The sequence below is a fragment of the Tamandua tetradactyla genome, chromosome 16 (genome assembly GCF_023851605.1).
Source record: "Tamandua tetradactyla isolate mTamTet1 chromosome 16, mTamTet1.pri, whole genome shotgun sequence".
Classification (NCBI taxonomy): Eukaryota; Metazoa; Chordata; class Mammalia; order Pilosa; family Myrmecophagidae; genus Tamandua; species Tamandua tetradactyla.
Genome location: NC_135342.1, coordinates 25,878,496 through 25,901,203, shown reverse-complemented (window position 1 = coordinate 25,901,203; position 22,708 = coordinate 25,878,496). Strand labels below are relative to the sequence as shown.

The 22,708-nt window shown below is 44.7% G+C and overlaps 1 protein-coding gene and 1 pseudogene across 14 annotated transcripts in view; one reads left to right on the top strand and one right to left on the bottom strand.

Annotated features, from left to right (window-relative positions):
- Nucleotides 1–22,708, top strand: part of SIPA1L3 (signal induced proliferation associated 1 like 3) — a 308,825-nt gene that overhangs the window by 178,162 nt on the left and 107,955 nt on the right. For all 14 annotated transcript variants that reach the window (XR_013163484.1, XM_077132031.1, XM_077132021.1 and 11 more), the window contains 4 exons: nt 7,383–9,172; nt 12,900–13,030; nt 20,583–20,771; nt 21,640–21,814. Coding sequence is in view for 13 of the 14 variants with exons in the window: in XM_077132031.1 (XP_076988146.1) it covers nt 7,654–9,172; nt 12,900–13,030; nt 20,583–20,771; nt 21,640–21,814 (2,014 nt within the window). In the remaining variant the exon portion in view is untranslated. The remainder of the gene's footprint in view (nt 1–7,382; nt 9,173–12,899; nt 13,031–20,582; nt 20,772–21,639; nt 21,815–22,708) is intronic.
- Nucleotides 163–7,311, bottom strand: LOC143658370 (T-complex protein 1 subunit zeta-like; annotated as a pseudogene).

Here is a 22,708-nt window from a genome sequence, read left to right as displayed (position 1 = left end):
ACTTCAGTGCAATTTTTTAAAAAATTATATATCTTTTCACTCTAATTTCAGAACTTCATAGTTTATCCTCCTGTCTTTTCAAAGGAAAAAAATCCTTTGAAGGTCATTTGAAGCTTAGGACAAAGGTCTTCATGATTCAGATGATACAAGGGAAGCTTCAGTTCAACTTTTTAAAGAAGGCATTCCAGCTCACATGATCTCATCAACCAGGAGGATGTTGGTAGCAGTCACAGTGCATGCATGCAGAAGCTGTTTCTTTATAAAGTAATTATCCTATATGCCTGTTTCTGCTGCTACATTGGCTTACCTGTATTCAAGTCTACATCTACATACTGACTTGATTCTGAATGTTCTACTTGTACTTTTACTCGTGTTCCCTGAAGGTCAAATCCAGAGTTCTGAGCAAGAACCTTGGAAATAATGAGCAATACATCAGCAAATGCTTAGACTTCAAGTTGGACCCTTCCCTTTACACTGGGCTTATATTTAACCAGAGCTTCTGCCATTGCCACTTCCACTGCACCCTGAAACCACACAGCCAACACCAGTAGCATTTTTGACAGTCCTCAGGCCATCTCTTATTGCATCCTTGATTTGAGTGAGTATGTATTCATTTGGTCCTTTCACTAATAATGTCATAAAATGAGGATTGTTAAATTTCTCAATTAAGGTAAACTTTTTTTTCTCCCAATGTGTACTTATAAACAAGGCCTGCATCCCCCAAACAGTAAGGATTTAGGTCATCCAAAGAATTTAGAGCTACCCCAGCATAAGCAAGAGTCACCCTCTCCATATTTCTCCTTTTAGCTCTGTAGAGAGCTACTATGCCTTTTGTTGCAAGAGCATCTAAGGAAAAGGGATCAATTTTCTTTTGATTAATGACAACAAATCCTTTATCTGAATCACCACAGACTTTCTTTTTCAGTTCTGCTATTTTTTTAAGTCTATTTTCAATGAATTTTCTTTCAGCTTTGACTAGTTTCTCTTTTCTTGTAAAAAAAAAAAAAAGCTAGAGTTCACTTCTTTTTTTTCACATTCTAATGACACATTGCATGGAGGATGTACACATCTCTTTTTTTCATATCAGAATGCCATGCCCCATGGTCCAAAACAAGCCCTCCGATTAAGCTTGTATCAGTTTCAGATTTATGTTTCATCTCCATGATTTCAATCATGAACACGTCAATAGGTTCATCTTGTTTTGTTTATAACTTTTTTTATTGTGAGATATATACAAAAAAGCAATAAATTTCAATATACATTTTAATAAGTAGTTATGGAACAGATTTCACAGTTTGATATGGGTTACAGTTCCACAATATTAGGTTTTTATTTCTAGCTGCTCAAAGGTGTAAATATCTCGAAGCAAATGAAAATGAAGACACAACATATCAAAACTTATGGGACGCAGCAAAACCAGTGCTAAGAGGGAAATTTATTGCCCTAAATGCCTATATCAAAATGAAGAAAGGACAAAAATCGAGGAATTAACTGTCCACTTGGAAGAACTAGAGAAAGAACAGCAAACTAACCCCAAAGCAAGCAAAAGGAAAGAAATATCAAAGATACTGGAGGATAAAAGAAATATCAGTAAAATGATTCAGCACTCATTTGTTAAACCCAACTTTCTCCACCATCACCTCTGATCTTACTCACATTCTGTAGGGGTATTTATTTATATATTTACTTATTTATTTTAACTTTTTATTGTGTAGTATAACATATATACAAAACAAAGAATAAAAAAACAATGGTTTTCAAATCACTCTTCAAAAAGTAGTTACAGGATAGATCCCAGAGTTTGTCATGGGCTACCATACGATCCTCTCATATTTTTCCTTCTATCTGCTCCAGAATATAGGAGGCTAGAGAGCTTAAATACTTTTTTATCATCACAATTGACTTTTTTTCCTTCTTTTTTTGTGAACAATAACATATTTGCAAAAAAGCTATAAATTTCCAAGCACAGCACCACAATTAGTTGTAGAACATATTTCAGACTTTGGCATGGGTTACAATTTCACAATTTTAGATTTTTATTTCTAGCTGCTCTAAAATACTGAAGACTAAAAGAGATATCAATTTAATGACTCAGCATTCATATTCATTTAAGTCCTATCTTCTATGTATAACTCCACCGTCACCTTTGATCTTTCCATACCTCTCTTTAGGGTTGTTTGGGCTATGACAATTCTAAATTTTTGCTATTGGAAGGGTTTGTCACTAATATAGGGTAGGGAGATGGAACTATCTGGTGTTCTGGAGAGGGTGGGCTAGGTTTCAGGACTTATCTGGACCAAGGACCCATCTGGAGGTTGTAGGTTTCTGGAAGGTTACTCTAGTGCCTGGAACCCTTGTGGAATCGTATATATTGCCCCATGTGTTCTTTAGGATTGGCTGGAATGGTCCTGCGGGTTGGCAGGTTATGATAGGTAGCAAGGTCTACCTGAAGCTTGTGTAAGAGCAACCTCCAGAGTAGCTTCTCAGCCATTGACAGTTTATTAATTACACTTCATTCCCCCTTTTGGTCAGGATATAATTGTTGATCCCACAGTGCCAGGTCTGGATTCATCCCTGGAAGTCATCTCCCATGTCACCAGGGAGACTTTCACCCCTGAATATCATGTCCCACTAAGGAGGGAGGACAATGATTTCACTTGCAGAGTTGGACTTAGAGAGACTGAGGCCACATCTGAGCAACAACAGAGGTCCTCCAGAACTAACTCTTAGGCATGCCTATAGGTAGTCTAAGCTTCCCCACTATCTATATAAGCTTCGCAAGAGTAAGCCTCATGATCGAGGGCATGGCTTATTGATTTGGGTATCCGTGAAGTTTGACACAGTATCGGGGTATTCCCTGATGGTAATGTTTTATAGTTCCATATTCTTTCTCCCCTCCTTCAGTGGACTTTGCCAATGCTTTTTGATGATATGCTTAATATACTCTAGGATGTTTCCAGGCCTTACAATAATCTATTCAGTCTTGCTATTGGCCCATCAATTTTATTGATTTTCTCAAAGAACCAACTTTTGGTTTTATTGGTTCTTTCTATTGTTCTTTTGTTCTCCCATTCATTTATCTCTGCTTTAATCTTTGTTATTTCTCTTCTCCTATTTGTTTTGGGGTTAGTTTGCTATTCTTTCCCAGTTTTGCTGTTAAGTTCTCGATTTTTGTTCTTTCTTGTGTTTTAATATAGGCATTTAAGGCAATAAATTTCCCTCTCAGCACAACCTTTGCCACATTCCGTAAGTTCTGATAAGTTGTATTCTCATCTTCATTCATCTCCAAATAGCTACTAATTTCTTTGGCAATTTCTTCTTTGACCCACTGGTTGTTTAAGAGTGTGTTATTTAATCTCCATATATTTGTGAATATTCTTGTTCTTTGGTGGTTTTTGAGATCCACCTTCATCCTATTGTGATCAGAGAAAGTGCTCTGAATAATTTCAATATTTTTAAATTTGTAAAGACCTGTTTTGTGCCCCAGCAATCGATCTATCCTGGAGAATGTTCCATGAGCACTAGAGAAGAATGTATAACCTTGTGCTTTGGGGTGCAATGAGCTGTAAATTTCTGTTAGGTATAATTCATTTATCAAGTTATTGAACTTCTCTATTTCCTTGATCATCTGTCTGGTCGTTCTGTCTATAAAGGAGAGTGGTGTATGGAAGTCTCCTTCAATTTTTATCGCTCCCTTCAATTTTGCCAGTGGCTGTCTCATGTACTTCGGAGCTCCTTGATTGAGAGCATAAACATTTATGATTGTTATATCTTCTTTGTGAATTGACCCTTTAATTAGTATATAGTGTCCTTCTTATCTCTTATGATGTTTTTACCTTTGAAGTCTGTTTTCTCCAATATTAGTGTAGCTACTCCTGCTTTCTTTTGGTTACAACTTGCATGGAAAATCTTTTTCCATCCTTTCACTTTGAATCTATTTGTATCCTTGTGTCTAAGATCCTTGTAGGCAGCATATAGCTGGATTATGTCTCTTAATCCATTCTGCTAATCTGTATCTTTTAATTGGTAAATTTAGTCAATTAACATTCAGAGTTATTACTGAAAAGGCATTTCTTAATTCCACCATCTTATCTTTTTTATTTTATTTGTCAGATCTATGTATTCTTTTCTTTCTTTCTCTTTGTATTAGTTAAATTACCCATAGTAGTACTCTTCAATTCTGTGCCCTCCTCCAGACCTCTCCTGTTTTTCTTTTTCAGCTGGCAGAATTCCTTTTAGTATTTCTTGTAGGGCCAGTCTCTTGTTGACAAATTCTTTCAGAACTTCTTTGTGAAAACTTTAATCTCTCCTTCAATTTTGAAGGATAGTTTGGTTTGGTTACAGAATTCTTGGCTGGAAGTCTTTCTCTTTCAGGATCTTAAATATATCATACCACTGCCTTCTTGACTCCAGGTACTAGTTGAGTAGTCTGAATTCAGTCTTATTTGATTTCCCTTGTATGTAGTAGATTGTTTTTCTCTTGCCACTTTCAGGATTTTCTGTTTCTCTTCAACATTTGACAGACTGATTAGTATGTGCCTTGGGGAAGGCCTATTTGGATTTATTCTATTTGGAGTTCTTTGGGCTTCTTTGACTTGTATATTTATGTCCTTTAAGAGGGTTGGGAAGCTTTCCCCATTATATCCTCAACTACTCTTCCTAGCCCTTTACTCGTCTCTTCTCCTTCTGGGACACCAGTGAATCTTATATTTGTGCACTTTGTTTTATCTGTTATTTCCCTGAGTTCCCATTCAATTTTTTCCTTCTTTTTTTGCCATTTGCTGTTTTGAGTCTTTGAAGTCAATTATATCACTTATTCTTTCTTCTGTCTCTTCAAATCTGGTGTTGTGTGTCTCTAGTATGTTTTTTATTTGGTTAACAGAGTCTTTAATCTCTGTGATTTCTGCTATTTCTCTATTTATTCTTTCAAATTCTTCTTTGTGCTCTTCTGTTGTCTTCCTGATCTCCTTTATGTCATTGCTGTCCCACTTATTTTATTAGGTAGAGTTGTATGAACATCTTCGATTAGTTATTCCAAAGTCTGTGTCTCTTCTGGTGATTTAATTTGGGTATTAGGCAGGGCTTTATCTGTCTGCATGATGATATGCTTAATGATCTTCTGCTGTCTTCATGGCATGTAAATATCTTCATTGATTTACTTTGGAAGTTGATTTCTTTCAATAGTCTAAGGCCTTGGGTTTGTGGGATGGTTGTACAGCAGGGAGGAGGACACGGGGTAGAGCCTTCCATATGGTGGTTTGTTTCAGGGCAGATATAAGCATAGGTTGGGGATGTTACACTGATGCTTGTGAACTTGGGCGCCCAACGGCCAGGGAGGATGTAGCTGTGTGGGGGCACCAGTCTGGGGGACATAACCCTGGTTTGTGCAGGTTTAAGGTACGAGACACTTTGTGTGCATGCATAGAGCTGTGGCAGCAGGTCTGCATTATACCTTCATGGATTTGGTAGATGTGACCCGGCTGCACAGGTCAGCACTTTCTCAGACCTGGTAAGTGAAGCTGAGGGCTGTGTGCATGCAAGGTTCTAGGACTGCTGTAAAGCACAGTTCCCAGAGCTGAATGATGTGATTGGGGGCCCATGCACATGTGTGGGCCATAAGTGGATGCATTGAGCTCAGGGAGGGTGGGGTGAGGTTGTGTGATACTATGGGGGGGGGGGGGGGGGCCAGGGTAGCCTAGCTATAGAGGTTAGTGCCCACAACCTTTATGCACTGGCAACAGCCTGCTGGGAATTGGGAGGGGGAGGTAGTGCTTGGGAGGGGTACAGGAGAGGTGGGTTGGGCTACACTTGGGGTAGGGGTGGTATGTGCACTGGGGGCGTGGGGTAGGGGTGCCTGGAGCACACAAAATGGGAGCAGGTGACGGGGTTCAGGTGCATGGGGTGTGAGGTGAGTCACCGGTCACAGGACTGCGCTGGTGAGAGTAGCATACCCAAGGAACACGGCCTGGCTTACTTCCTAGTCCTGTGTTCCCGTCCGTGTACTCCTGCAGGCTCTGTGGCTCTGTATCTCTCAGTTCCTCAGCCTCTGCAACCAGGGCTGCCACATGCAGTGCAGAAGACTCTCCCAGGTCAGCCTCACTCCTGAATTGCCATCTCAGCCACCTTCCTGTCCCTTCTCTAACTTTTTTGTGGAGCGGGGCTAATCTCGAGCTACTCTAGTCAGCCATCGTCCCGGAATTCTCGTCTTGTCTTTTAATGGCCAAAATGGACTCCGCTACAGCCTGTGTTAAGACGTCAGCAATTTCAGCATGAAGTTTAGATCTAGAAATGTTCTAGCCATATCCATCAGTGTTTCTCTGTCCATCTCTTTGCTTACTTTGATTTGTTCCAAAAACTGAAGTGCCTTTTCCTTTGCACCTTCAGATCCTTCTGTTATTATTCTGATATGAAGACCTTCAGAAATGTAGAGATCCACTTGTTTCAGCAGCTCTCCAATGATTAATTAGGACATTGGAAGTAGTACCATCACCAGTTATGTCATCCTGGGCTGTTGCTACTTTTGCTATTAAGGAGGCTGTTGGGTGTTGAATTTGCATTTCATGAAGCAGTACATTGCCATCTTTAGTTAGCTTGATGTGTCCAGCACCAGAAACAAGCATCTTCATGTGCTCTTGGGCCCCAGGTTGGTCCTCAGCATGTCCTGCAGTCCTTGTGTGGCGCTAATGTTGACCACCAGATCTGCCTGAGCTCGAGCCACCTCAGTTTTGGGGTTCAGGGTCTTCAATGCCACCAGAGCTGACCCAGCAGAGACAGAGTTTTAAAACCCAAGACCAGCTCAGCATGGGCAGAAGAATTTACTTTTAAATATTCTTGCAAATTAACAGTTTAGGGGTGGGGGCCATGCACGGGTAGTTTAGTGGTTAGAATGCCCACCTTTCATGTGGGAGACCTGGGGTTCAATTCCCGGACCATGCACCCCCAAAAAAAAGGGTTAGGGATGGGGAAGAGAGAATGATGGTTAATGTGCAGGGTGATGTACAACCTGTGTATATATTAAAAACTACCAAATTGTGCACTTTAAAATGGTGAGTTTGAAAAATAATTTTTAAAAATGATGAGTTTTACATTATATGGATTTTATCTCTTTTTATATTTTTTTTTTATTTTTTTGTACAAAGTGTAGCATTGGAGAAGTAGGTAAAATAGAAATGGCAGATAGTTAATGGTTCATGAAGCCAGTGATGGGTCTAATGAGACTTCACCATACTCTTCTCTCTACATCTGAGTATGTTTGAAAATTTCCATAATAAAAAGTTTTTTTAAAAGGACTGAACTACCTGAAAAAGTCATGTTTCATATTCTCTCATGAGCAATGAACTGTTCATCATATCTCACATTTTCCTTTTCTCCCCCCATTTTAGGCATGGCAGGAAAGATTCCCCTGCAGCCTGTCTACCCTCAACAAGATCCGCTACTCGTCCTGTAGTGCTGAATTAATCAGTTTGAGGTTGTCCTGGCTCATTTGTCCACAGCGATGGTGGAGAACTGGACTCCACAGGCTCATAACCTTCCTATCAGGTCTCAGGGACCAGAATCCTTCATACTAGGAGTAGGAGCCCTGAACAATGGCTGAGAGCTGGGGGACTCCATAGAGTGACACCGCAGCCAGTAGCACTCCAGTGCCTGTGGACTATGACCACCTTTCGGCCCATTCCCAATGAAGGTGTGGACCTGGCAGCCAGCTGTGGGGCCAGAGGGACTGATGGCCTCCCTGGGCCACATATGGGAGACTACACTCCTATGGGATTCTGGGTCCAGAACGGCAGCATGCCCCAGCCTGTTGGTGAGAACCCAGCTCCTGCCACCACCCGCCCCAGCCCCACCACCCCCGCAGTGCCCAAGATGGGTGTGCGTGCAAGGGTGGCTGACTGGCCACCCAAGCGGGAGGCCCTGAGAGAGCAGAACAACCCAAGCCCCTCCCTGGATGCAGACAGCACGAAGGCCACAAAGGCAGCCCACTCCACAAGGAGCATACAGAATGACCAGCCCCCTGCCAGCACCTTGGCTTCCTCAGGGTCCAGAGCCTTCCACCGACTCTCCAGGAGAAGATCCAAAGATGTGGAATTCCAGGACGGGTGGCCCCGGTCCCCTGGCAGGGCCTTTCTCCCCCTGCGGCACCGCAGCAGCAGCGAGATCACCCTCAGCGAGTGTGACATTGAAGATACAGGGGAGCCACGGGGGGGGCGGCACACAGGAGTCCTACCCCTCTTCCGTGAGTATGGGAGCACATCCTCCATTGACGTTCAGGGTGTGCCTGAGCAGAGCTTCTTTGACATCCTCAATGAGTTCCGCAGTGAGCAGCCTGAGTCCCGGGGCTCTCAGAACCTCACTGAGCTCCTCCAGGCTGATCCTGGCTCACTCTTTGCAGGGGGCAGCAGAAGCGGAGCCAGAGGGGATCTCCGCAATGGGCAGACCCCAAAAGACAGTCTCCTCCCACTGCAGCCCATGAAGGAGAAGGAGAAGTCCCGGAAGAAGCCCATACGGGGCCTCGGCAGTGGCGACACAGTGGACTCGTCCATCTTCCGGAAGCTGAGGAGCAATAAACTGGAGTGTGAGGCTGGACGATCTCCAGGGGAGGCTGAGGAGAGTCGGAGCCCCCCAGAAACCAGTAGGCCATGGATCTGCCAGAAGAGCTTCGCCCATTTTGACGTGCAGAGCATGCTGTTTGACCTCAATGAGGCAGCTGCCAACAGGGTGTCTGTGGCCCAGAGGCGGAACACCACCACGGGCGCCTCTGCCGCGTCTGCTGCCTCCGCCTTGGCTTCCCTCACAGCCTCAAGGGCCCACAGTCTTGGGGGCTTGGACCCAGCCTTCACCAGCACAGAGGATTTGAATTGCAAAGAGAACCTGGAGCAGGACCTTGGTGATGACAACAGCAATGACCTACTGCTCAGCTGCCCACATTTCCGCAATGAAATTGGAGGCGAGTGTGAGCGCAACGTGAGCTTCTCCCGGGCCTCTGTGGGCTCCCCAGGCAGTGGTGATAACTGCCTCACAGAGCCTACCCTGAGTGCCTACCGTACCAATGCCAGTATATCAGTGCTGGAGGTGCCCAAGGAGCAGCAGAGAACACACAGTCGCCCACGACAGTACAGCATCGAGCATGTGGACCTGGGCGCCCGCTACTACCAGGACTACTTTGTGGGAAAAGGTGATGGTGGGCAGGTGTGGTGGGTGGGGATGCAGAAGAGCACAAAACCTGCCTCATAGCAGGGCTGTGAGGATTCAGAAAGCCCCAGTTCGCATCAGACACTTAGCCCCATGTCTGATACGTGGCCAGCATCCCATAAATCTTTAGCTACATGAGGCAATAAGTGTTCATTTATCCTGTAGATACATATTTGATAGCCTAGGGAAACAGCACAGTGACCAGGTTAAAACAAAAAGCCCTGCCCTCCTGAAGCTCACATTTTAGTGTTCATAAAACATGAGGTATCACAGGGTGATAGGTGCTCTAGAGAAAAATAGGCGGGGAAGAGGGGAAATGAGTATTGTTGTGGGGATGGGGTTGCAGTTTTCAAGTGGGAGTGGTCTGAGAAGGCCTCATAAGTAGGTACCTTGGGGTACTGAGTTGAAGGAGGTGAGGGAGGAGCTGTGTGGGGATCTGGGGACAGTGTTCCTGGTGCAGGGAATGGCAAGTACAAAAGTCCTGGCACATTGGAGAAAATATAAGGAGGCCAGACAGAGTGATGGGGGAAAATTCAAAGGATTCCAGGTAGAAAGATGACATGGAGAGGTCATGTGGGGCTTTGTGGGCCACAGGGGTGACTCTCACTTTTACCCTGAGAGTGCAGGAGGACTCTGAGCAGGAAAAGGCCATGACTTGACTGGAGAGTAGATCAGGAGCAGTAAGACCATGGAGGAGGCTGCTGCCGTGGTCCAGGCAGGAAATGACAATGGACAAGAACTAGGGTGGGAGCAGAGGAGTAGGGTAGAAGTGGTACATTCTGGAACCTGTTCAAAGGTGGACCTGCTGGTGTTTGGAAAGTATTAGCACCCGGGAGAGATAGACTTCCTACATCATTAGATTCATGTTGTCCAATAGGGCAATCCCTGAATAGTCCAGAGGCCACAAATTCAGGTAACTACAGGGGCCAGGCAAGAGACATAAAGATGTGAAGCACACTTAAGACAGAACTGACCCAAAGGGTAGTTGCTGCCCAGCTCTAGTCGACTGTATCCTACAGGAAATGTAGACAAACCCAGTGTTGTCTCCTTTTCCAAGATTTTCCAAGATTCTCTTGCAATTCAGAATTTTTATATAGACTCTCCTAATTTTTAAATGCTGACAGCTGTATCAGTTTGGAATTGCTTATAACTGCTAGTAACAGGCTTAAATAACATTAAAATGTATTTTTCACATAAAGACATCTAGAGGTCAGCAGTCTAGGGCTGGTGTAGTAACTCTTTGGCAGTAGTGGAATGGCAGCCTTAGTGTCTGACCTTCAGCCGTCCTGGTCCAAGATGGCTGCTTTTGTTCCAGCCATCACATCTTTGTTGCCATTCAGGGGAAAGAGGAAGGGTTAAGGGCAAAAGGCAGACCTTCCAGTTAGGTCAGCTCCTTTTAAAGAACTTTCCCAGGAGTCCCACCCAACCACTGCTGCCGACACCCCCATTGGCCTTGCCTATCCTTCAAGTCAGGCTGGGAAATGTAGGTTTTTAACAAGGCACTGCCCCCCACCCCTTCCCTTCTCTCCAGGAATAGAGGGTTTTCTTAAATAGGAAGAAGGAAGACTGCATAATAAGTAGGTAGCAAGCAGTCCACATCAACTAGTTTTTTTAATTTTTGAATTTAAAGTGTCATGGTTAAACTTGAGTCAACTTTGTCATCTTACAGGGCTCAGAATGCAGTCTTTGGAACTCCAACTTTGGAGTCAGATAGTTATAAACTGTATCATAGTTCATTAGCTGCATAACACATTTTACCCCTTGGACTCTGTCCTCTTGTGAGGAGTAGGGATGATTGTAGCAGCATCATATAACCAAAAGCAAAATGGTGGAGATTGAAAATAAAGGGTTCCTCCTAAAGATCCAGACAGATGCTAACCAAGAAAAGGCAAATGAAGCACCATCAATATCACACGAGGTAAGCTAAAAGCACTTTTTAGAACTGAGAAGGCAACTTCATGTTGATTTTTTAAAATTCACCAAGAAGCTCTAATAGTGGTGAACCTTTGTGTTTCGAGCAACCTGGTTTAGTGGGCATATAAATCAGAAGCTGATAAGGCTACAAGGAAGACATGGACAAATTCATGAACATGGTGGGAGAGTTAACAAGCTCTTTTTCTTTGAAATTGACCTATCTTTCTTTGAAATTAAGCATGATTAAGATTTGAATAACCCAATTAATAACCTTGATGAGTCAGGGTTCTCTGACATACATACATATGTATACCTAACTACTAGAGAATAGTTACTTTCAACCTGCATGGAAATACCTGCGTGAAAGATGTGATGAGAATTAGATTATACCTTAAAATACTTAGTTCTTCTCTGGGCAGGTAGTAATTCATCATGGAACTTAAGGAAGAAAAGCCATTATATTCCTAAAAATTTCTTTATAGCCTGAAAAATCATAACTAAGTGAGTTTTTAATCACTGTTTATTGAGTGCCTGCTATATGCCAGGACTGCAAGGTGCTGGGTATGCTTTGATGGAAAAAAAAAAAAAAAATCTCTATAACTGCCTCAGGAATGAACTTCCATCTTTGGAATAGAATATTCTGTTCTCGGACCTATTTGGGTATGGGTTGTTTAAACTCACCACAGGCAGTGTTCTGATTGGGGCTGTTAATTAATACACATTATTTGGGCCTTAGATCCACCAAGAGCATCTCATGAGAACAGAAACCATCAGTTGAATAATCAGAGCTCTGGGGTAGGAAAAGAAGGCAGCTACTTATATCGCCATTTGAATTTCTGGCAGTGGGTAAATGCTGACTTCATGAGCTTAACTCAAGACTGACTGCTGGTGGGTATTCACAACAGGAGATACATGAGTTATACATTGGGAAGAATTGTTTGCCTGGGAGCAGCATGTTTTGGAAATGAGAAGAAACGTGTCATTTAATGAAGAGAACAGGCGACTTGGTCTCCGTGACTCGTCAAAATCTCTGTCACCCTAAGGAAAAAGAGAGCAGTGTTTTAAGGTTCCTAGGTCTTAGAGAGGCATAATCAGATAAAAATGATGCTCAGGGACTTGTACTGTCCCTTTTTTGTAATGAACATCATGCCTGAGGCTGTTAAATAGACAGCATTTATCGTGTGCTTACTGTGTGCCTAGCATGTGCTAAGTCTTCTCTTACTAACTTACTGCTCCTACTATTGAGAGGCAGGTCCATTTCTTAGCTCCGTTTTAGAGATGAGAATCCCCTTAAATGCCTTGACCCAGGCCATACATCTGCCAGTGCCAGAGCTGGGATTGAAGCCAACTGAAGACGCTCAAGACTAGAGTCTTAACCACATCACGAGAGCCGCTGGGCACCTAAATTGGATAAATCATTTGCAAATGCAGGATAGTCACAGTGATGCAAGGTTTATTATGCATCATGTCTACTACCAAACATTTCAGATTTACAGCTTCATTTCCCCCTCACATCATCTTTGAATTCTGGGTACTGTTGGGGCCTCCATTTCTCAGATGAGGATGCTGAGGCTCAAGGAAGTTCTGTGACTTGCCTGAGGTGGTACAGTAAGGCAGGCAGAGCCTGCTTTTCCCTCTTACCATGTCTACATTGAGTGGGTCCCTGAGCAGGATGAAATTTGTGTGTCCAGGATCCCACGGGTTGAATGAAAGCCTGCCCTTTAGCAGGCCTGCTGGGGGCCATGACTCCTTCCTCCAACATGGCTGACCTGAATTCACCGGTTCTTCCCTTTTAGAGCATGTCAACTACTTTGGTGTGGATGAGAAACTGGGACCAGTGGCTGTAAGCATCAAGCGAGAGAAGCTGGAGGACCACAAGGACCATGGGCCTCAGTACCAGTACAGGATCATCTTCCGGACCCATGAGGTAGGTCACTTCACATTCATTATTGCATAAACAGTAGCCAGGTGCATGTCTGAGGACTTACTAGCCTGGGCCTGGTTCTATAGGCAAGTGCTTTCCCCTGCTTTCTCCCAGCAGCCCATGAGGGGGATCCTTTTAGTTTCCCAGAGAAGAAAAATTGAGACCCAGAGAAACTCAACTAATTATACAGAATGACACAGTGAATAAATGGCCAAGTCAGGATTTGAATCCAGAGTACCTTATTGCAGAACCCAGAGATCCTTATTTGCAAGGACCAAGTCTGGTTAGCTTAAAATTAAAGGGGAAGTAGAGAAGTATTTCAGAAAAGTGACATGTTCTGCAAAATGGAAAGAAGAAGTAAGGCAATAAGCCCCAGGCAGAGTAGGAAGTAGGGAATCTAAACTGCAGGCTCTGCTGTACTGCTGCTGTACTGCTGTCAGTGCTGCTCAGCTGAAAACACCCCCAACCTGTCTCCCTGCATTGTAAATGAAGAATTTCAGTGGCCTGGCTTGGTCAGCTGTTGCTAGGGGACAAGGCTGTCATACTACATGATCAGTGGGGCACATTGCTCTATAAGGACTCTTAAGTTGTAAGTGACAGAAATCAACTTCTAATTGACTCAAACTAGAAAGAAAAGTCATTGGTTCATGGAACTGCAAATTCAGGAGTAGGACTTGCTTTAGTCATGACTGGACCCAGAGACTCAGATGATGTCACCAGAGCTCTCTGCCTCCTAATCTCCTCTGCTCTGCTTGGCTCTGCTTCTTGCATTGTGACTGTTATTCTCTTCTGCCACCAACCAGCTTTCTCTGAGTCATGGGAAAATGGCCACTTTCTACCAAGTCTTCTACATCTTCATATATAAAGAAGAGATTCCTATCTGATGAATCTCCAGGAAAGACTTTCACTGGCTGTTCTTGGATCACAATCCCACTTCCTGGACCAATCGCTATGATCAGGAGTGGTGGAAGAAATTGGCCATTGTAGAACATGAGCTCCACTGGGTCCAGGGGCAGGGCAGGGCACTATGATTCCATCCAAACCACCTGCAGGAGGAGGCAAGGCAATTTCCTCAGCAAGAAGATGGGAGCTGGGCAAGCAAAATGTACAGAGACATCTAATAGGCCCAAGTAAAGAAGATCTTTTCAGAAAAAGAGGGAATCATCAGCTGGGCAGGCCCCCCAGATGGGTCTGTCTTGGCCTGCATTGCTCTAGCCCCCACAGATCTGGCCTTTACCCAGGTATGGGGACCCAGTAGGCTGCTGCTGCCAGGGACTTTGGGTTTGGGGCCAGCCACATCCTGGATTTCATCCAGGCTGGCAGATGCTGCACCGAGGTCCCTGGCTCTGTCCACTGATGAAGACCTTCCTGCTGAGCAGGAATGGGATGACAGAGGCTGTGGCAGCCAAAGGCAGGCAGCCCCAAAACCATGTGCCCTGACTGTACATGGTCCCCAGCCCCCTCTGTTTCCTTGGCCCTCCCTTTCCTCACCTTTCTGGCCTGATGAGCACCAAGGCAGAATGTGAGATAACACCTGGTACTACAGCGGATTCTTTATGGCATACAGAAGAATTGCTGGAGAAGGATGAAAAGGCAGTAGTAACCATATACTAATAAACAACATTTATTATAATTACTATTATTATTGCAAATCTACTTGACCCTTTCTGTGTGTCAGGCATAGTTCTGTTCCCTTATAAGTTCATATAAGTCTCATAACAATTCTCTGATGGAAGCATTGTGATCCTCCTTTACAGATGACAGAAAAGACATGGAGAGGTCCCAAGCACCCATCCAGGAAGGGGCAGGGCATGGTGTCGGTCTGTACTTTCAGCCACCATTCTTGCTGCCTCTGAGATTAAACAAACTTAGTTCAGGCTGCAGCATGACCCATTCAGGGCCCATTCAACTTAGTGCCAGCATTTTTTTTTTAAATGAAAATAGAATATGTAAAAAGAATGTTTAAATGCCAAACTGCATCATACATAATGACAGACATCAGAATTTAGTGCATAGTTACTGGGTCAGTGTGTCATTTTTTTGCTGTAGTTCCTATTCAGTAAGTGTAAAAGTGGTATGGCACTGTTCACGACTCATGCCTACTTCCATCACCTTTCCTTCCCAGAGCCCACACAGCTAGCCTAGGGCTTCTGGAATGCCCCAGGCTGGGCACAGGGGCCCTCATGCCTTATGTCCATGGGTCTGGGATTAATCCATTCCACAGAGATTCGCTCAGCAGCACATCTGCCTGCTCTGTGCCAGGTACTGAGGATACACAGAAGTGAATAAGGCAGCAAAAAGGCTCATGGGCCTGCATTCTTATGGAGTGACATACAATGCATAAAGTACATTGGTAAATTATACAGTGTTATGTGAAGCAAGAAAAAGAGATAAAAAGAGGTAGGGGGTAGGGAGAACTTTTTGGCAGGATGTTGAAGAGGAGGTGTCACTGCAAAGGTGAAATTTGAATAAAGACTTGAAGAAGGTAAAGGAGGGAGCCAGTGGGTTATCTGGTAATGAGCATCCCTCATCAGTGGGATGAGCATCCCACTGGCACTGGTAAGGAGCCAGTGCAAAGGTCCTGAGGCAGGACTATGTCTGGTGTGTTGGAGATGTGGTATCAGTTCTACTCCACAGCTTTGAAACTTTGGGCAAGTAGCTTCTCCTCTCAGAACCTCAGTTCCCCCTTGGGAGTTCCAGTCTCAAGATTTGTGGTAAGGGTTTAATGAAGTTACATATATAAAGCAGATTGTGCCAGGCCTAGTCCTTAAAGAAGGCCCAGTGACATTAGTTGTTAGGAAGGGACTTTGTCTCCCATCCCCTTGTCATACCCCAGTCAGCTTTGAGAATTGTAGCCCACCCTGAGCCCAGTGAGATTTATGCCCTCAACCAGGCTTTTTTCCACCCTCACACACATGCAGGCCACACACAGACTCAGCCTTGTGCCCAGCACCTTGCTGAACAACCCCATCAGGGCACTCAGCCTGAAGAGCCCCATCATCTGGAGTTGGAAGGAAGGGCAATGGCCAGCAAGGTTTTCCTCTCCCCTTCCTAAGACCCTTACTATTGTGGGGCACACAGCCCAATAATAGTAACAATAATAGCTAACGCTCTTAGCACATACTCCTACCAGGTACTGTCCTAAGTATTTTACATGTCTGGACTCATTGAATCCTTTCAACAATCCTTGGGGTAGGTCCCTTTATCATCCCCTTTTACAGATAAGGACATTGAGCCTCAGAAAGGTGAATCATTTGCCAAGGTGCCACTGTTGCAGCTCTAGGATTAGGACCCAGGCAGCCTGGCTCCTGAATCCATGCCCTTTATCACTCTGCTACACTACTTGTCAGCTTGAATTTGAATTCTGGGCTCTGCTGGCTGACAGCCTAGATTCAGGTCCACGCAGTCTTGGGCAGATGGCTTTACTGCTGTGTGCCTCAGTTTCTTCATCTGCTGTTACTTATCCCCTGGAGCAGTTAGAAAAATCTCTTGGACTGACGTAAGTAAAATGCATTGCACAAAGCTGGAGGGCAGTGAGTGCTCCAAGCACCAGATAGCATCATGATTGATGCTACCATTGTGGCCATCAGTCTTTCTGGCAAGTTCTGGGGGCCATGCTGGAGTGCAGGACTTGAGCTCACAGACAAAATCTGTCTCTGCCTTGTCCCCACATACATGCTTTGGATGAACCAAGTCACCTCTGCAGTGGGGGGCCAGAGCGAGAGCCCAGGCTGCCTTTCCCGCAAGCCGGCTGGACCGCCCCAGATGGTTGCTCCCACCCACTGAGCAATCATGAGTGGGCCCCTTCTTCAGCAGATGGGATATGTGCGTTGGCAGTGGTAAGCTTCACACTGAGGAAGGAACAGACTTGGAGCTGGGGTTTGGCACCACACACCTAAAATGTCAGCCCCTGACCCTCACCCCAGTAGGCCTAAACAGGCTGTGCTCCAGGCCAGGGCCATCCAGTCCCAAGCCCCTTTGCTGACACTGTCACCCAGGAGACAGGGAGTCAAAACAAATCTGGGCTCCCTTTGGTCCAGCAAATAAAAAGTTTTTGGCAGGGCTTAGTTTTGTTAAGTTTAGAAGTTTGGACTTTGATTATCTTTATCAGTTTTTCTTTTTAATTTAAAAAGTAACAAATGCTCATTGTTAAGCATTTGAACAATATGCATGTATAGTGGAAAAAGAAGAACTTCCATATTAACTGAAAAAATCAAGAGTAATAGTGCATACACTGGGACCCAACTTGTGTTCAGTAAGTATATTTAAAAGTACCTACATATTTATATAAACTAATATTACATATTTTGATATAAACAATATATACTGATGTAAACAGACTTGTGAGGAATAAAGCAAATTGGGGCATCCTATTTAAGGCTAAAAAAATAAAAAAATTCTTAACTACATAAGTGACTTTATGCATATACATTTGACATGTATGTGCACATACTAACTAATGCATGTTAAGCCCCACTGTATAGTGCTAAGCACTGTATATGGATTATCTTATTGAATCCCATCAATCCTTTGAGGTAAACGCTCTTATTTATCCCCATTTTATAGATGAGGAAACAAGCGCAGAAAAATTAAGTGACTTGCCCAGGGACGCACAGAAAGGAATGGGGTAGAGCCAGGATTCGAACCCTGGCCGACTGACTCCTAGGTGACCTTTGTGGAAAAGTTCTTCACAGGTAGACCCCATGCCAGGGCACAGAGAAAGTCAGAGGATGTATCTGAGTCAGGAGCTAGTGGAAAATCCCCTGTGCAAACAGGAAATTCCTTGCTTACAGAGCACTGAACCCCTTTCATGACTTACTTGATTTGTCACCTTCAGTTAGATGATACCACATTTCACTGGGGGTTCTGGCCAAGGTGGTAAGTTTAGATTTTATGATGAAAGAGGTGGGAAGCCTTAGGTGGTTCTCAGCAGAGGAGAGATGCGATCTGACTCAAGCTGCTGAATGAAGAATGAGGGGCGAGGGGATGCTGTGTGCACGAGGCGGGAACAGAGAGACCAGTGAAGAAGTAGCTGTACAGTCCAGTGGGAGATGATGGTGACAGGACCAGGGTGGAAAGTGAAAGTGATCAGTCATTGCGGCCTGCCGGTGTTCTACTTATTATCCCCCTGTAAAGGAGGGAAATCTGTGAGCTTTTCACGTGGTGGGCCTTGGTTAATCCATAGGAGCCAAAATGTGACTGTAGACCACCTGTCTCCGGGTGGAAAGAAGTTTCAAAATTTCTGGTCCATGCTGTCATTTGGCCACAGCAGAGGGCACTGTGGAACAATGTCAGTAGGATATGAAGACACTGCTTCTTCCTGGCCATGCATTAATTGAAACCCACAAAACCCAGGGCCACCCAGATTGGCAAGGCAAAGCATCCGACATCATTGCTTTTCATGATTTGTGTCAGGACTACCTACTTATGATGAGATATTTGTTTATTAATTACCAGTGCCAGACCTGGGAACTCCCAACAATGACATCATTCCATTCCTTCCACACATGCCTTTGCCCAGATCCTGTTTGGTGAGGATAGACAAAGCCTAGAGACAAACTCATGACACACTGTTTTTGCTGCCTCCTGTGTCTGTTGACTTAGGGTGAGCATGTTTTTCCAGTTAACACACTGATCTCTTTCTTTGGTCTTTATCCCCAAGGGTATGTTTGGTGCCTCAGCAAAGCCCTCAGGTGGAGGATTTTTTCCTTGAGTGCTCCCGAACCCCTGCGTGCCACTTGGTGTGTCGGACTAGCTGTGCCTGGCCCAAAGCATGGCCTGGCCTGGAAATGATCAGTCCATTGTGGATAGAAGCATGAGCTTGTGCTGACAAGGATGTGAAGCCACAAGTGTTCTCAGACAGGACTAGCAAGGTGTAAATTGGTACAACCACTTGGAAAACTGTTTGGCAACTCAGTAAAACTGAAGATGTGTATGCCTGATGACTCAGCAGTTTCTCTCCTGTGTATAAACCAAAAAGCAAATGTGTTCATGTGCACAAAGAAGTGCTTTTAGGAATATTCTTAACATCTTTCCCTGTTCACAGTTGTCGAGCACAGGAAGCAATCCCAGTGCTCACCTACAGTAGAATGGAGTAAATTCACAATACCACAGTTAGATCTCAGATATGGAGCATTAAGAGGAAGAAGCCATATACAACAGAATACAAGTTGCATGAAACTCAACACCAGGCAGAAATAAATTATGGTGTTGAAAGTCAGGATAAGATTACCTTTGGGGAGGAGGGTGAGGACAAAGGGCCTTCTGAGAGGGTGGAAATGTTGTTTTCATGATTGGGTGGTAATTACCAAGGTGTTCACTTTATGGTAATTCCTTTAACTGTGCAGACATGCTTTGTGGATTATACTTCATAGTAAAAAATTACAAAGAAAAAAAATCTTGAGCTTTGGGGAAGTCAGGCCTGGATTGGTTGGAATTCCTTTTCAGCCAATTACCAGCTTTGTGAGTTTGGTTAAGATACCTAACTTCTTGGAGCTTCATTTCCTTCATCTGAAAGATAGGGATAATAAAACCTACCCTGAAGGGACCTGCACATATAATTTGATAATCACTACAGTACCTGGCAAGCACTATGGCCTTTTAAAATGTGACTTGTTAAGATATATTAGTTAGAAATTACTTTGGCTGCAAAATAACAGAAAACCTGAACAACCATAGCTGAAACAAATAGGGAGTTGTTTTAATTATCTAACAAGAAGTCAGAAGGTAACCAGCCTCAGGGATTGACTTCTCGGTGATTTCATTGACTCTTCCCTCATGGCCCTTTCATAAGCATGGGTGTCACAGCTCCAAGCATCTTATCCTCACACCAGCATCCCTAGCAGGAAGAAATAGGCAGGTGTGTTACATCTATTATCTCATTTAATCCTCCCAGCATCTCTTCGGTGTTACACTATCACTGTACCCATTCCACAAAAGAAGAAACTAAGACTCAGAGATATGAATTCATGTGGTTAATATCACATAGCTAGGGGGCAGAAGTTTGAGTCCCAGCTCAAATTAGGGTTTCTAACCCTAGAACCCAAGCTTTCAACCATTATCCATGTCCCTTTGAAAACAGGACACCCCTATCTTAGTTTCTAGGGCTGCCATAACAAAGTACCACAGACTAGGTGGCTTAAAGCAACAAATTTTTTGTCTCACAGTTTGGGAGGCTAGAAATCCAAAATCAAGGTATAAACAGGGCCCTGCTTCCTCAGAAACCTGTAGGAGGGAATCTTCCCTGCCTCTGGTAGCTTCTGGTGTTTGCTGGCCATCCTGGCATTTCTTGGCCTGTAGTGACATCCTTCCAATCTTACCTTTGTGTTCACATGGGCTTCTTCCCTGTGTCTGTAAGTAAGTAAACTAGTCTTCTTGTAAGTACGCTAGTCATACTGCAGTAGCACCCACCTTATCTTAACTTGAATTCATCTGCAAAGACCCTTTTACCAAATAAGGTCACAATCATTGGCATCTTTCTGGAGTATACAAATTTAACCCATAAATTTATCCCTTCCTGAAAACCTCCTAACCTTCCCTTCTCTCTATTGAGCAGCTCATTACCCTGCGGGGCTCCATCCTGGAGGATGCCACACCCACAGCCACCAAGCATGGGACCGGGCGGGGTCTACCCTTGAAGGATGCCCTGGAGTATGTCATCCCAGAGCTCAACATCCACTGCCTGCGGCTCGCCCTCAGTACCCCCAAAGTGACAGAACAGCTGCTGAAGCTCGATGAGCAAGGGGTGAGCCGGGGCCTCAGGGGTAGGGGAGGAGTACCATATTCCTGGTACCTCTTACTGTCCCTTTTTTTTTGGGGGGGGGGGGCAGAGGTGGGCAAGGAAAAGAAATTTATTTAAACTAGTTTCAGAAATAGGGAAGGATTTGTTATCGAATTCTAGGTATGTCAAACTAGGAATGTAACTGGGTCTTGGGAGGAAAATGGTCTGGAGATGAGAAAGCCATAAGTCCCTCTCCCCCACTCTTCTTCTACCCTCCCTACTCCTTTTCTTTTTTCTCTGCTTTCTTCTTTCTTCATGGCTTCCTCTGCTTTTCTGGTCGTATGACAGACCATAGCCCCTCCCATAGCTCCTAGAGTTGTTCTAATTACAGCCCCAGGCAGACCCCAGTCCCAGGAGAGCCTCTGATTGGCCTACATTTCAGTCAGGGCTCCATCTGAGGTTTATTCACCCAGGAACAGGGGAATCAGGGATACATAAAACAAACGTGGCTATGGGGGATCACCTCCTTTAAAATATGTTGACTATAAATGCTGTGCTTTCCAGAATTTCCTTTAGCAGAACCTCAGCCAGTCCCAGTCATGTACTGTGGGAAGCCAACCAAGACAACAAACAGTTTTTTTCACTTGAGAACAGCATCACCAGCCTCAAGCCGTAGGAGAAGAGGGCAGGTGGCATGGGTGCCCTGTTGTGTCCCTGGAGTGGGAACAAGGGAGAGGGACAACTGGAACCTGCCCCAGTGTCTTTTTGCCTTCCATACTGGCTCTGGCTGTGAACTGCTGTGTGACTTGATGCCTCAGAAAGCCCCCTTTGTTCCATTCCCTCCGGCGTCTCCACCTACCCTGTCCTCATCAAGCCACTTTTGCTCCTGCAGCTCTGCCGGAAACACAAGGTGGGCATCCTCTACTGCAAGGCCGGCCAGAGCTCTGAGGAGGAGATGTACAACAATGAGGAGGCTGGGCCAGCCTTTGAGGACTTCCTTTCCCTGATTGGCGAGAAGGTCTGTCTGAAGGGCTTCACCAAGTATGCTGCCCAGCTGGATGTCAAGAGTAAGTGCAGTGACAGCCTCCCAGGGTGAGGCTGGGAGCGCCAGTGAGATTTCAGGGAGTATTGCCTGCTCACTCACCTAATGGGCAAACACTGAAAATCCTAGCAACACCAGTGTAAGGACATTGGGTGGTAAGTGCTCTTGGCCACCTCTGGTGTAAATGCACATGTGCACCCATTCTGGAAAGAAGTCAGTCATATTCTAGGAAAGTTTGAAGATACACCTACTCTGTGACTCAGCAGCTTTACTCCTAAACAGACACTCCAAGAGCTTATGCACACATGTACAGGAGATGGCCTGCGTGTTCAAAATACCAGAAACCTGCAGTGCACCCAGTGGTGATGACAAGCTGAGGCTGTGGGCTCTGTCTGGCCTGGATGAGGGCTGCATGCTTCTTGTTGAGCATAGATAGCAACTCTCGAAGGAGCACGTGCTGACTCACATCACATTTATTTGGAAAGCAAGCCAAACAATATATGGCTTGGGGGTTCATACTTATATAGTAAAATTCTACAGAGAACCAGGGAATGTGAGTCATGATGTTCAGGATAGTGGTTACCTCTCCGAGGAGAAGTAGATGTGACTGGAAAGTAATACTCACATTAGAGTGCTGGCGGCAGTCTATTTCTTAAGGTGGGTGGTAGGTCTGATGTTTTGACTCTAGATTCCCTATGCGTATGTGCATAGACATACAAACATGATATGTAGGATTGAAATGTTTCATGAGGAGTGGAGAATGGATGGATGACATCATATAGATGTCACATGGGTAGCAGTATCAGAGCTACCTGGGGAGCAGATTATTTGTTGTCCTTGGGGTTGAGCTAAGGTTGGGTTAGTTGCTCAGGCTGGGAAGCCCCAAGATGGAGCCCTGGCTCAACCTCTTATTCTTCAC